The sequence below is a fragment of the Salminus brasiliensis genome, chromosome 1 (genome assembly GCF_030463535.1).
Source record: "Salminus brasiliensis chromosome 1, fSalBra1.hap2, whole genome shotgun sequence".
NCBI classification, from domain to species: domain Eukaryota; kingdom Metazoa; phylum Chordata; class Actinopteri; order Characiformes; family Bryconidae; genus Salminus; species Salminus brasiliensis.
The window spans coordinates 23,694,245-23,707,869 of NC_132878.1; the positions used below are offsets into that span (position 1 = coordinate 23,694,245).

Here is a 13,625-nt window from a genome sequence, read left to right on the forward strand (position 1 = left end):
CATCTGTGAGGGAGATATCAATCCTTAGAAGATGCAGTTATTCTGGTGAAAGTATGGTGTAATTTGATGTTAATTATTATTGCTTACTGCTTCCTGAGAGAAGTTGAGAAATACTGTTGACATACAAAACAAAGACAACCCCATTCACCATATGTGTTGGACACAGATGGAATCTGACTTCTGCCTTTAACCCATCTGTACAGTAAACTCACACATACAAACTACCGAACAAATACACACAGTGATACAGTGAGCATACGTGCCTGGAGCGATGGGCAGCCTCCGCTGCAGCACCAGGGAAAGAGAGGGTAAGGGGGCCTTGCTCAGGGGTCCAACATTGGCAGCTTTGCAAACCCAGGTATCAAACCCACAACCCTGCCATCAATAACCCAGGGCTCTAACCACTTAGCCACCACTAACCCATGTAAATTGTCAGTTGACATCACAACTGTTTGTAAGTAGATGTTTCATTATTATCTGAGCTCAAATGTCAGCCTCAAATACGGTCATTCAGAACATAAATCAAAGGCAAATAGTACTAATCACGTAACTAACTGTGCAACCGAATGTGTAAGCAAAAGTAGAACTGTATATCAAAGCAAAAGTAATAACTCTACTTTTAGAGGGTTATTTAAGGAAACAAGAGAAGAAAGCAGACCAAAAATAGACTAAAAATGCAGAAATAGAGCATTGTTAGAGATGCACAGAGCAAACACACATCAAATTAACAGAATAAGAGGTAAGCTGTGTCAGATGCATCTCTGGCTCCTATCCTCTAGTTGCTGTAGCTAAAATAAGGGTGAAAAAGGTGAGGAAAAAAAAGACTAAAAACAGAGAGAACAATGGGTGAGATGAATAAAGAGACACAGGGCTAAACTACTAAACACACACACACACACACATATATATATATATATATATATATATATATATATATATATATATATATATATATATATATGAACCCAACAGGTAAGGAAGCAGAGGCTTTTTTTTCAAACCTGTCTCCGGGTCCTCTGCTCTGGCTGCCTGGTTCCCCATGGCTCCACGCGTTTACCTCTCCGCACCAACACAACACTAATCCATCAGAAAGCCTTAAGCCCAAAGCAGCTCCAGTCAAACACACACTCCTGGTGAGTCCTGCTGAACTGGTCTTAGCCTGTCCAAGCACTCGAACTGCAAAGAAACCGATAATCAGATGCTCCTTGCTTTTATTCTTCTGCTCCTTTTCTCCCGACTGGCTGTCAGTGAAAACTCTGAGGTTCAATAGCCCACTGTCAGACAGTCCCAGATCCAGTAGAATAGTGAATACTCTCAGCCTCTCTCTCTCTCTTTCTCTCTCTCTCTCTCTCTTTCTTTCTCTTGACTGTGACACAGTGAGGCAGCGGCAGCAGCAGCAGCGGCGCTGCAAACGTTTCATTAGCCGTGCCTCTGCTCTAATCAGCACATGCACACACTCACACACACAGTAATACACGGGGGGAGTGGCCTTCCATAGTCACAGTCAAAACCACACACATGCACGCTCTCTCTCCCTCTCTCTGTCTCTCTCTCTCTTTTGCACTCCTCCTCCTGGATTGTGTTCAAGTGGCTTCAGGCTGGGGTTTGTCAGTCAGTGCCGGAGCTGAATGACAGCTCATCATTGTGTCTCTCACTTTCACGCACTGGCTACAACACCACTGGAGCTGGGTTACTTTATAGGTGAGGCTCTATAATGTGATTTGTAAGGAATGTGACTGGCCAATTCAAAATGGATCAAATGTCTTTGTAGAAGATGAACTGACCTCCAAAACGCAAAGTTAAGGATACATTCTTTTCAACATAGTGAGAAAGCATCCCAAGGGATTTATGCTATTAAAGAGCATTTACATCATTGTTAAGAAAGGCCAAGTAATGCAAATTTTAAAGCTAAAAGAGACTCCTCAAACCTCATCAACCTCAATCAACTGCCATGTACTTCTGCCTAGCACTCTAAAATAGTTTATATTTAATGCTCTCGAACTGGCGAAGGCTACAAGAAGACAGCAAAGCATTTTTGGGCAGTTGTTTCCTCAGTTCGTAAAGTAAATAAGAAATGACAGAAAACAGAAACTGAGAATAATTTGGGGTCTGAGAAACTAAGAAACTTCAGAAAGTACAGCTCTTAGGTTTGCTAACAAGGCAAATCAAATCCCCCTTTTCACTGCAAAAGACCTTTAGAAAGATTAGCAGACTCTGGAGTGGTGGAGCACTGTTCTGCACAAATATGATCTTCATGAATTCAAGAACCTTTCACAGAAGTTCACCCAGCCTACAGAGAAGAAGGGCATTGGCCTGGTGATGCTCTGAGGTTGCTTTGTTTTTTTGGTACTGGAAACCTACAGAGTAAAGAGTAAGATGGATTCAATCAAGTATCAGGAAATTCTAGGAGAAAACGTAATGCCTTCTGTGAGTAAGCTAAAGCTTTGGCATCATTGGACTTTACAACAGGACAATGATCCTAAGCATTCTGTGAAGTCCATCCAAGGCTTGGGTTCAGAAGACGTCCTGGAAGATTCTGGTGAGAAGGTGGCTGAAGCACGCAAGCCCAAGAATAATAGTGAACTGCAGGCCACTGCCCATGAGGAATGGAACACTGCTAGAAACTGGCGTCTGGCAATGCCTCACGTTCGCAGTACACATGACATGAAGGGGTTGAATAAGTCTGAGGCTGTAGTAGTCATTAAACGTGGCACTTGCTCTATTAGTTGTGCTTGTTTGATTGGTTTAGAAAACAGCTGATCGTTTGTAAATTTTGCTAATAAACCTAATTTGCAATGGAAGTTGAACCATTTCTGAATAATTCACAGCAACTGTAAGCTAGTAGCTTATCAGATAAAATAAACTGAGCTCAAACAAAGCTAACAAATGTAATGCATACAAATGCACTTGATTCAAATGTGTACATTTTCATTTTAGCGTTATTAATGAAATAAAATATTATACCAATACACTTTCAGTTTACTGTTACATCTGATTGTTTGAATATTTTACTTATGTGAAAATGTACGCTTTAGTTGGGTAAACTTAACACAGTTTTTTTATTGTCTATTCTGTTATTCTAGTCAATCATACTTCCTCTTTCCCTTTTTCTCACAGTCCTTGTGTTTACATCCCCTTCTCCTCCTTTTCATCTCTTTTTTTGAGTGAGGGAGTAGAGGAGTGAGGAAGGAGTGATGGAAAGGCATGGAGTGAAGGAGAATAGTGGGAGGAAGGGGGCATCTATTTGTCTTCTTGGCAGGCCCTGATGGCGAAGCGTTCTCTTTTCTTCCTCCACATGTGAACCCTCCTGACCTCATCCATCTATTCTGCAGGGGAGGCAGCAGGGCAGCCGGGATGATTAGCCTGGGCTTTGGCACGCTCACTTTCCCCTGTCTGCACACACGCATGTGGGCATGCACTCACTCACACACAAGCACAGAGCAAGGCAGTGTTTTCACAAAGAAAGGAGAAAGAACACAGGATATTCATGAGTACTGAACTGAGTACTTTTCAAGTGGCTGTCTAGTCAGCTAAAAATACTTTTTGGGGTACCTTCCATCATATAGTCTAATCACTGGACGTGGTCAAAAACGCATACTTTGATAGGAAGGGTGCCATATGACTCGCACGGCCACCACATAAAGTTATTTCTGCATGACATAAGGTAGGCAACTGCCACAACTCCACTAAAAAAAATAAATAGACTTAAAAACAGGATACTGTGAACTCAATAAAGTTACTATATTTTAACAAGGATCGTAATTATAGTGTAGAAAGCAGGTAAATGCCTCCTATAGGTGACAAGCTATCATTTAACTTATTTAAGTTAAGATTTTATATATATTTAAGAAAAGGAAACCCAACTTTGTATGAAATAATTTCAGGCATTTTAGTCTATTTTTAATTCATTATTATTCAAAATGCCCTTATCAATCAAACTAGAAACATCATTTCCACTGAATTGGCCAGATTTGTACTCCTTACAAATCATATTACTAAATCATATTTGTAAAAGTAGCCCATATAAACATAATCCAATTATGTAGCCGACTGTGTGTTCAGTCTCTTTCATACTAAATTTGCATTGTGAGTAAAGCCTATATAATGTTGACTGCAGAACTTGACCAAAAAATGCCTTTGTGCTAAACCATGTAGAGTTTGGAAGGGTGACAAGAAAGATGTCTTATGTTCTTTACCCCTCCCTTCTTGTTTTTTTTCTCCCTCTCATTCAGAATATATGTAACTGAAATATTCATGGGCGTAAAAAAGTCACAAAGAGTCATGTCTGCCTGACCTGGCTCCTCCCTTGACGACAAGCTACAGAGAATACCTTTCTTTCTCTGAATCTTTCAAAGACAAAAGAATATCTAAGACACATAATTTCTTACATTCAAAGGCATACCTGCATTTAATGAAAGTATTTGTGAAGAAAAGCTATAATGATTCTTTGGAAGGCATATCCACAGAGGAATGCATAAGCTTGAGGGAAAACAGGTTAGCACATTAATGGTTTTGTGTCAGTGATGTCGTTGGTTTGTCACATAGTACATATACAACAAGAACAATGTACACTGTTTAACATACACAGATAAATATTTATTGCCCTATTTAGACTTGGTTTTAAAAGACATTCGATATCTGGGTTGTGTGCTGGTGGTGGTGTTTACACTCCTAAAAAACAAATGTACACTCTCACAACACCTGTAGCCCTATTCTGTAACTGGAATGTGGTAATCCCAAGTTAGTCACGCATGTTTTGTGATCTGATCTTTGTGTATGTGTCAATGTGTAAAAATGCAACGTGGGCAGCTTGGCTACATTTATAGCCCAACTTCACGTGCGCTCCACCCATAACTTTCAATATTGCTACAGACTCTGTTGGAAAACCGGTTATTTTTAGCCATCTGCTCGTGTATTCAAACATAAGCTCACAAACACAAAAAAGCTGACAGAAAATTGCCACCTGTGAAGGACAGAATGCAATTCTCCCTGCAGTCCTGGCTTTGACTTTACCCTGTTTTTTTTCTGTCAACTGTGCCTTAGTTGTGGCTGCTAAGCAAAATCTTCATTAAATGTCATCTTTGCCTGGAACTCCTTTGCCTGGAACTCCTGCCAGGAATGCTTTGAGTTGCAGTTACAACCTATTTTATAAAGCAAACACAGCATAGCCTATATGCTATGCATACACTCCTCCGGTAGAGAGAACACTAGTCTGCTTTTTAATAATGCAATTAAATTTATATCTATATATATATATATATATTCATTCCCAGTCTGGCAACAGTATGTTTTTCACCTTCAAATCCCTTCTGATGACTCTGAATCCTGTTCCTCTGCTCTTCTCTGCTTCATTAGGGGAAATATCTTCACTTTCTAGTAGTCTTAGTTCTATCTCTTTCTCCCTGTTTTCTTATTCAACTATGCCAGCCGTAGCCATTTGGCACAGTGTAAGCCTCTTGTTTAATCCAATTAAGGGTGAGCGAGTATGCCGGCTGGATTTGAAAACAGGAAAGCGCTGCTGCCTCTGCCTTCATAACATCCCCCTCCTCTCTTTCTTTTCGTTCTCTCTCTTTCTTCTCTACTCGCTATTTCACTCAATCTGTTTTTCGCCTCTTTCTGTAAGTCTTTTTTCTTGTTACTCTTTTTTCTGCCCACTGATAAACTAAATGCATCTCTTCCATTGTTTTCTCTCTCCCTTTTCTATACTCTCTTTGTTTCTTATTCTTTCTCGATCATTCATTCTGTCTATTTAACCCTGTCTCTCTCTCCTTACAGCATAATTTCCCTCAATACATCTCTGATTCATTCTCCATTGACCATCGTTAGATTTTCATTTCCTCTTTCTCTCTCATTTGCTCACTCCCCCCTGATCTACTGGAGCCCCATAAAAAGCCACCTTCAATAAGCACAGTTTAAACCCATCTAAGCACACTGATATCACTTCAGAGAAATGAATCCAGGCCGTTTTCCTGTGTAAGTGAATGGAGAGCTGACAGCAGTATAGCCATGTATTTTACACTTTCACCCTATTAATCAGTCTGGAGAGCCAGAGAATGTCCGTTATCTCATCTGAGATCAGAGATAAGTCCTTGTTTAGCTAATCCCTTTCCTAGAATGACAGCTTGTGAGAGCGAGCCAAAGGCTGAATTGTACACATATTAGACACTATCACTTGTTTGTGATTGATTTGTGTGGATCTGTTTTAAATATCATAATCTGGTCCTTTTTTTATTTCAAAGCATTTCAATTGGTCCAATCATCACAAAATCCTTGTGTCCAGTCTACTTTTGTCCAATCCTGCATGAGATCCTGCATGAGACTGATATCCACTGACTGAGACTGATAACCAAGGGCTTGTGGAACATAACAGGTCTTCTCTTCTTATCCCTCATTAGTAGCACTGAAGAATGTCATTTATCAGGTGTGGGTTGAAAAACACTCATTTTATTTCTTTGTAATGAAGCTTTGGGCTGCACTATAAGCCAATTTATCTTTTTCAGAGCACAGTCATGCTAATGCAAGATGGATAATGCTCTTTATTCATGTCATTAAACTTTAAGGTCGATCCATATGGCATTCAATCTGGCAGCAAACTAATGATTTTGCACTGAGGAAAACAATGAAGAAACAGATGCAAAAGATGACTATAAACATATAGTTTAATCCACTCTTCTACTGTAGCATTGCACTCTGCAATGTATCCAACAATGTAGGCAGCCTCATGTATATTTTATTTGGTTAGAAAATGGAGGAGCACACAAAAAATTTACCATGCCCAAAATGGACATATGTGCACCACAACTGCTGAGGCAGCAAATAAACACAAACTGGTTGGCATGTCTCTGACAGGACAAGACACTTTACATGGTTGTAAAGCAGTGCATAATGCCATCTAAAATGTGTTTGGTGTTAACCAGTTTCAGATCTGTCTAATGACACTTTGTTAGTAGGGTTTGGTATCTACATCAATACTTTTTAGATTACAGATTAAATTAGGTTGGTACTACCGAATACCAATTTTCGTCAAATCAATCAGTGGCAAGTTTTGGTTCATGCATAAAAACACTCTCAGGGCAAAACTGGCAAACCCCACTAACAGCACACGAGAAGACTGATAGAACTGATCTTCATAGAACAATGATGTTTGATGTATCATTAAATATATTTTATTTGTGCTGTTTGTAACTAATTGTTATATAATCATAACAAGAAGAAAATACTGTGAATCAAATTCAGTCTTACAAGCATGGTTTTATCCAGTTAAAATGTACTACATGAAATCTTTTTCTTCATATGAATAATGGGGTTTGGCAGACTTGAGAAAACAATCCAACTAATGATACTTTGGCGAGCAGAGGAATTCTTGTATTATAATAGCCGTGTTTTGAGAAAGTATTTCACATATACATTAGCACATCACCAACACCTGTTTGACCAAGAAAGGACTATTCTGATGGCTAATTAACCAGCAGTTATCTTTAGAAGTATCACTGATAGACAGTGGTAGGTAGGCGTAAGGCCTCTTAGCTAATGCCTAATAAGACAGCTACCATGGATCAGCTCTGCGGACATGGTGACCGCTGTCTCATGAGCTAAATCAGAAACACTGAGTCATTAGTTAGCTGTTGCTGACGATGACATATGCTCTACCGCATCAGGCCTGGCACCGCTAATATGTCCCAAGGCCTAGACAAACAAAGTATATGACATATGTTGTTCTTTTTTCATTTAAATTATGGTTGTCTAACCTTGTTAGCAGCCCAAGTAAAATGGTTTGTGTCATATTAAGCTTGTTAGCAAGCATGTTAGCTGTCGTCACCATGCTAGGAGTGTAAATGATTCAATTTGAGTACAGTACATTCAAAACAATTCAATGCATTAATAAAAAATAAAGTTGAATAATTTTTGTACATTTGCATCCATCTGTTTATTTAGTATTTTAGATTTGCCACAAACATTTTAAGCACCAAGGTTTTTAATATATAGAAAATGCTCAGAGCAAATAAATCATAGTAAAATATTCTAAATTCAAGTCTGGCATCCAAGGCACCTTGCCTCAAAGTGCAATAAACTGCAGTTTTTTTCACAAGGTTACCAAGGCTAAAAAATAAATAATTACCTCAGACTAAGGTTACAAACAAAGGACCATTTAGAACAAAAATGCAAAAAATAAGAGTTTAGCGTACATTTGTGATAAGAGCTTGGTACCAATGCTCAGAACGCAGCTTGCACGTGCGTTGTGTTAGGAATTGCACTGTGACATATTTGTTAACGCAATTACGTACAAAACCCAGTCTGCGTAGCTTAAAGTACTAGTTTGCGTCCTTGTGTGAAGCATGTTTCGGGCCTAATGATTACACAATTCAGATGACTAAACCTGTGAGAAGCCTTGGCTCAAGATCTGTTTTCTATGACGGTTGACTCAGCTATTACTGTACCAGCCCCCTGCAATGGGAAAGAAACATTTAATGCAATTCATAGCAAAAAGGCTGAAACATGGCTGTTGAGCAAGGCTGGTCAAACATGATGTGTGGCATACTGTTTCACACATTGAGCAAAACAGCTTCATCTCTCAGAAAAAAAAAACAGTCATGTTCCAGCTCTCATGCAACCAAGCCACACTAAGCAGCATTCCGCAGACTATTTGCACTATGCAATACGGCCATAATAAAGAGATGACATTATACTACAACCACAGCTTTTACTGCCCTGCACATCTATCCTGTTGTTTTATTCATTATCAGTGATGTTTCTGGCATCACCATATGTAGTTACAGAGAGAATGACGCAGTAACAACAGCAACTCTTTTTCTGCAGCTAATTTTTAGTCCACTCATCCCTCAGAACCTGTTTTAACCACTGTTTTATTTTGCACATGGTTATTCCAGTAAGAGGATTCTGTCACAGGCTCAGGTCCACTTGGTTCCTCAGTAGACAAAATGTTATTTATAGAGAAGACCACGCATGCAACACACCTCTGTTCCTCTGCTCCTCATGCTTCACTTAGCATTAAAGCTGCTCGCAGCATGGAAAAGCCTCAGTAAAATATTGATGATGTGCCTGACTAACTCGTACGGACAGCCCTGGGTTTAACCCCTCAGCTGACAGAGTTTGGTGATACACATTATGGGAGCTCAAAGTGAACTAGACTTTCATTATTCTATTAAATATATGCATTATATATCCACTGACACCATCTCCTTCGTTAGAATTTTAAGTTGTATTTATGTAGGCCATCCAAGGAGCTCAATACAGCTCCAGAGACATGACTGAGGTCAGTATATAGGTAAAATCTGATTGTGTAAGCCTGGGTTATGTGTATAATTTTCATTCATTATTTGCTCAGTGAATGTGGCATGTGGCATGGGTATTTCAGGCTATGTTAAAGATCCATTTACCAAAGCGTTTTATGAAACACACTTCAGACCTATTTATTGTGTATGACTAGTAAAAAAGCATTATAAATGCTTAAAAGCCAATAACTCCATTAACCATTACAAATATGAATAAATACAAAGTATTTCCAATTTCTTAGTTTACCCAAAATGACAGCTTGTAAAGCCTCTTATGATTCACATTCAGGCTATTGTATGAACAGCATAAGTGTTCTGACAAATGCATTTAGCACTGAAAATATAAATACATATACTTTATTCCAATAAATTAAATGAACAATGAACAAGACAACACAATGCCATTGCAGCTCACCCATAGAGAAGTAAACTGTGCTTCAGTTAGCCCACAACTATTTTCCCAGGCTGCCATAAAAATCTAATGTCAGTGTGAGAAAAGCATTGTTGCACACCATTACATCAACCTAGTCCTCATCTAACCCAGCAAAGTATGACATACCAAAGCTGGGTGAAGCTTAGTTAAGAGTCTTCTGTGTTTAAATATAACTTGCTCACAGAGGCATCTGTTGATTGTGTTGTGGGATGTTTGTGGTAGGAGGAGCAGAATGTTTAGGTGACTCTGGGTCCCTGCATTACATTTTGTGCATTAATTTCAGTGTACTTGTAACCCTACAGAAATAAATCTTTTACTTTTCTGCAATGATTGCATTGTCAGGCATTTACAGTTGTGACATATGTTTACAGTTATAGTTTACATATGTCACGTCACACCAAAAATACACATATGCTTACCTAGAGTATTTTACCTAGAGCAGTTGTGCTTTTTTAATAAAGTGCATTCATTTATCTAATTCAACCTCACGCTCACTTGCAAGCTGAAAATTCTCTACAAATTCTCTACTCAAATAGTACTACTTGTTATCTATTAGTTCTCTATTTAGTTTCTATCTACTCTTCAAATTGCTTTTGGTGCTTGAAATTGGTGTAACCTTGTTAAAGATATTTTTATTTCATAAATAAATACAGCAGTGTGGGGTTTGGCACTTAAAATTCTGTACATTATTCTGCAATAAATGAAAAATATGATAAAGTAATACCAGAGATGTCACACTGACAGATGACATATCATGTATTATGTTACTGGACAAACCTGTTTTTCTAAAAGAACAATTATACAAAGGCACCTGCTCGAATGACTAAATTAATACTTTGGATTAACTCAATTATCCCAGAGGTAAAGACTATCTCAGTAGTATTTCTCTGCGTTTCAGAGAAGGAATGGGTGATACTACATATTTTTTCCTATCTATCCTATATCAACAATTATGACTTCAAAAACATGACATTTCCCTCCAAAATGTCAACATTGAAATGTTAAATGGAAGAAAAGAATCCATCAAGTCTTGAAACACTCTCCTCTGCAGCTTCAATGAAACCCTTCCATTTCACTTCAGAGACGGAGATGCGGAATCTAAAGGAGACTGATTTATCTTGCTTTCTTACTGGTGTGCACTCAGCGATATGTAATGCAGTGGTACATACAGGAGCCGGAACTGTCTGTCTGTTCTTTATGCATGACTGGCTGCTGTACTCAGATCATGTGTTTAATGGGATCATACCGCCTGCCCAGTCATCATCAGAGCTGTCAGACCGGCCCCTGAGACTGTCAGACCTAGTCTAATGTCATCCTAAAGTGAAAGTAGTGTGCTTTCACGTCTTTAAGAAATGAGTTGTAAATCATAGTTATTATTATTACTTGTGTGAGAGAAATAGCACCTGCTCTGAGTGGATGAATAAAAAAATATGATAACTATGCAGTACTGTATAAGTTGTGCCTGTAGTGTAATGTAATCTTTTTGTTTGACCAGAGAAAGTGCACTTAGTCTGGTGATGCTTTTACTGTCATTTTTAATATAAATTATATCACAATACTCTTTCTGAGCACGTCATGGATATTGTCAGAACTTTTAGAATACTGCATGTATGCACAATGCATGAACCAACAAAAAAAGAAATAAAACATATAAGATGACCTTTTTAATTTACTAATCATGTTTACTTAATAGCCCGTTAAACATCAGCAACATCATAAAGCTGCTGTTAAATAATTATGGTTAAAAAATATCTGGCAAATATTTAACATGTGATGTTGAAGAAAAATAAAACATCACAGTGAATTAAATGCAATGCTAAAATATTTCTGCCCACTGAATGAGGCTGAAGTTGTGTCCACTGTAAACATGTTAGGTCAGATTCTTAAGGCTGTGGTAAAGGCAGATAGGATTTACATCCTATTTATTAATTGACCCCAGTTTCACTGGGAGTTCTTTATCTACTTCAAAATGATGCGATACAACTTAACATCCACCAAGAGGGTGATTAAAGTAACGTAAGTCATACATAAATGATGTGACTTATTTACACTAGGAATGTGCACAGCTACTTGAGTAATGGGTTTTTTGCAGTGCCAGTATTCAAATACTTAATTCCCTATAAAGGATTAACAGTTACATTTTGTCACAGAAAGATGGAGAAAATACAATACAATTTAATGAAACACCCATTTTATTTTTGTTTTAACTGTACAAAATGTGTGGTTTGTATGTATATTACACATAAATATCTGTGTACCTGAAACAAGAATGTCCAAGAATGAACCGTGAGCATGTTGCCATTATAGCAGCTGTTATCTATTAGAAACCTCTCTAGCTAATGTTATCCAGGTCAAGAAACAGTGAAGAGTTTCTCTGGTAAACGGATCATTTATTCATCTGCCATTCATTAACTCTTGCAAATGCACACACACACAGATTGTCTAGTACCTGTAAAAAAGTACTGTCAATAGAATAGGCCTCTCTAGAGCAGATAAACATGAACTTATTGGCACCATGTCTAATGCCAGGTGTGGGCTAGAGGGGTATAGCGCATTAAGCTGTGGAACAGTGGAACTGTGTTCTCTGAAATGATGGTGCTCTATTCAATACATTGGGTATGAGTTTGGTAGTTGATGATGTGGTGGGGTGGTGGCCATCCAACATTCTGACTTCACTACCGTTTTTGTCGCTGAATGCAATCAAATGCTCACAGCAATAGTCTCTGAACAGTAGAGACAGTTGCTCAAACAAAAGCAGAAAACATTCTGTATCTGTTTCCGATTCTGATTTCAAAAGAATCAATTAATTAGCAGATGTCCCAAAACTTATGTCCATACAGTGTATTTATTTTTGCTACATGGCTCATTGTCTGTCTTTAGGAAAGGACACAGAACTCTTATAATCACAGGGTAAACCACAGGACATGTCACACTTAGAAATTTAATTTAGCTAAAAAAGAAGGGGAAAAAATGAGTTTCATGAACAGCTTTAGGTTGAAAGCCCCAGTGAAAGAAAGCCACATAGAGTTTACTGGAGGGTTCATATGCTTAAACAGAGCACAAGCCTGAAAATAATTGGCGGGAGGAAAAAAAACCCTGCTTAACTGTAGGACAGAGCGCTTGCAAAACAAAAATGTCTGGCTTCATTTCAAAGTTGAGTCTTACTGTAGCTTTGGCTGGCTCAAAATCAATCACCTTAATCTATGCAGAGCAACCCACAAATAAACAATCAGTCTCTGTTCATTTCACAATTTGTAAAAAACTTAAACGAGTTATTTGGGGGCCTCAGATAAAGTGAAACAACTAACAACACAAAATGGTGCTAAAGCATGAAACAATGGTCTGAAATACATTTGCAATGCAGCGTACACAAGTATAGCATGCTTATTTATTCTTAAAATAAATGTATTTTCACAAATGCCAAGTTAAATAACAGGGTAACCATGTGCTGCCATTTGTTTGAGCAGGACTATGCCATGGGAATGTTTTGGGTTGCTAAAAGCAGTCTTGCTATATGGAGAGCTGTAAAATGACCTATAATACATTACATAATTATGAGCAATGAGCATCAAATTCTCTAAATCATTGGCGCACCACCCTGTGTTGAAAAACCAGACTAGCTAATAGGACGTGCCGGGCATGACCTGAGCAGAAAAAAACAAAATAACAACAGGAGTGTGTAACAGCTACAGTCCATGAGGCTGCTCGTTTAAATGTGTGAGGTTCAGCTCCACCCAGGCTTTGGTATTCAACCACCGTGCCAAACCCAGAGACGCCCAATATCTCACATTCCTTCTCAATGTGAGAAAACACAACTCTAACGTTGGCGTAACACACCTATTCACATGACTGGCACACTTATATATGCAAATACATAGTCAGACACACACTCTCACAAG

The 13,625-nt window shown here is 38.4% G+C and overlaps 1 protein-coding gene across 6 annotated transcripts in view; it reads right to left on the minus strand.

Moving 5' to 3' along the window:
- Positions 1-13,625, minus strand: part of specc1 (sperm antigen with calponin homology and coiled-coil domains 1) — a 131,355-nt gene that overhangs the window by 86,603 nt on the left and 31,127 nt on the right. The window contains exon 1 of one of the 6 annotated variants that reach the window (XM_072675004.1): positions 1,002-1,430. The exons of the other annotated variants lie outside the window; for them this stretch is intronic. Coding sequence (XP_072531105.1) covers positions 1,002-1,041 — 40 coding nt within the window. The 5' untranslated portion in view covers positions 1,042-1,430. Of the gene's footprint in view, positions 1-1,001; positions 1,431-13,625 lie in introns of those variants that run through there. 6 annotated transcript variants of the gene reach the window in all.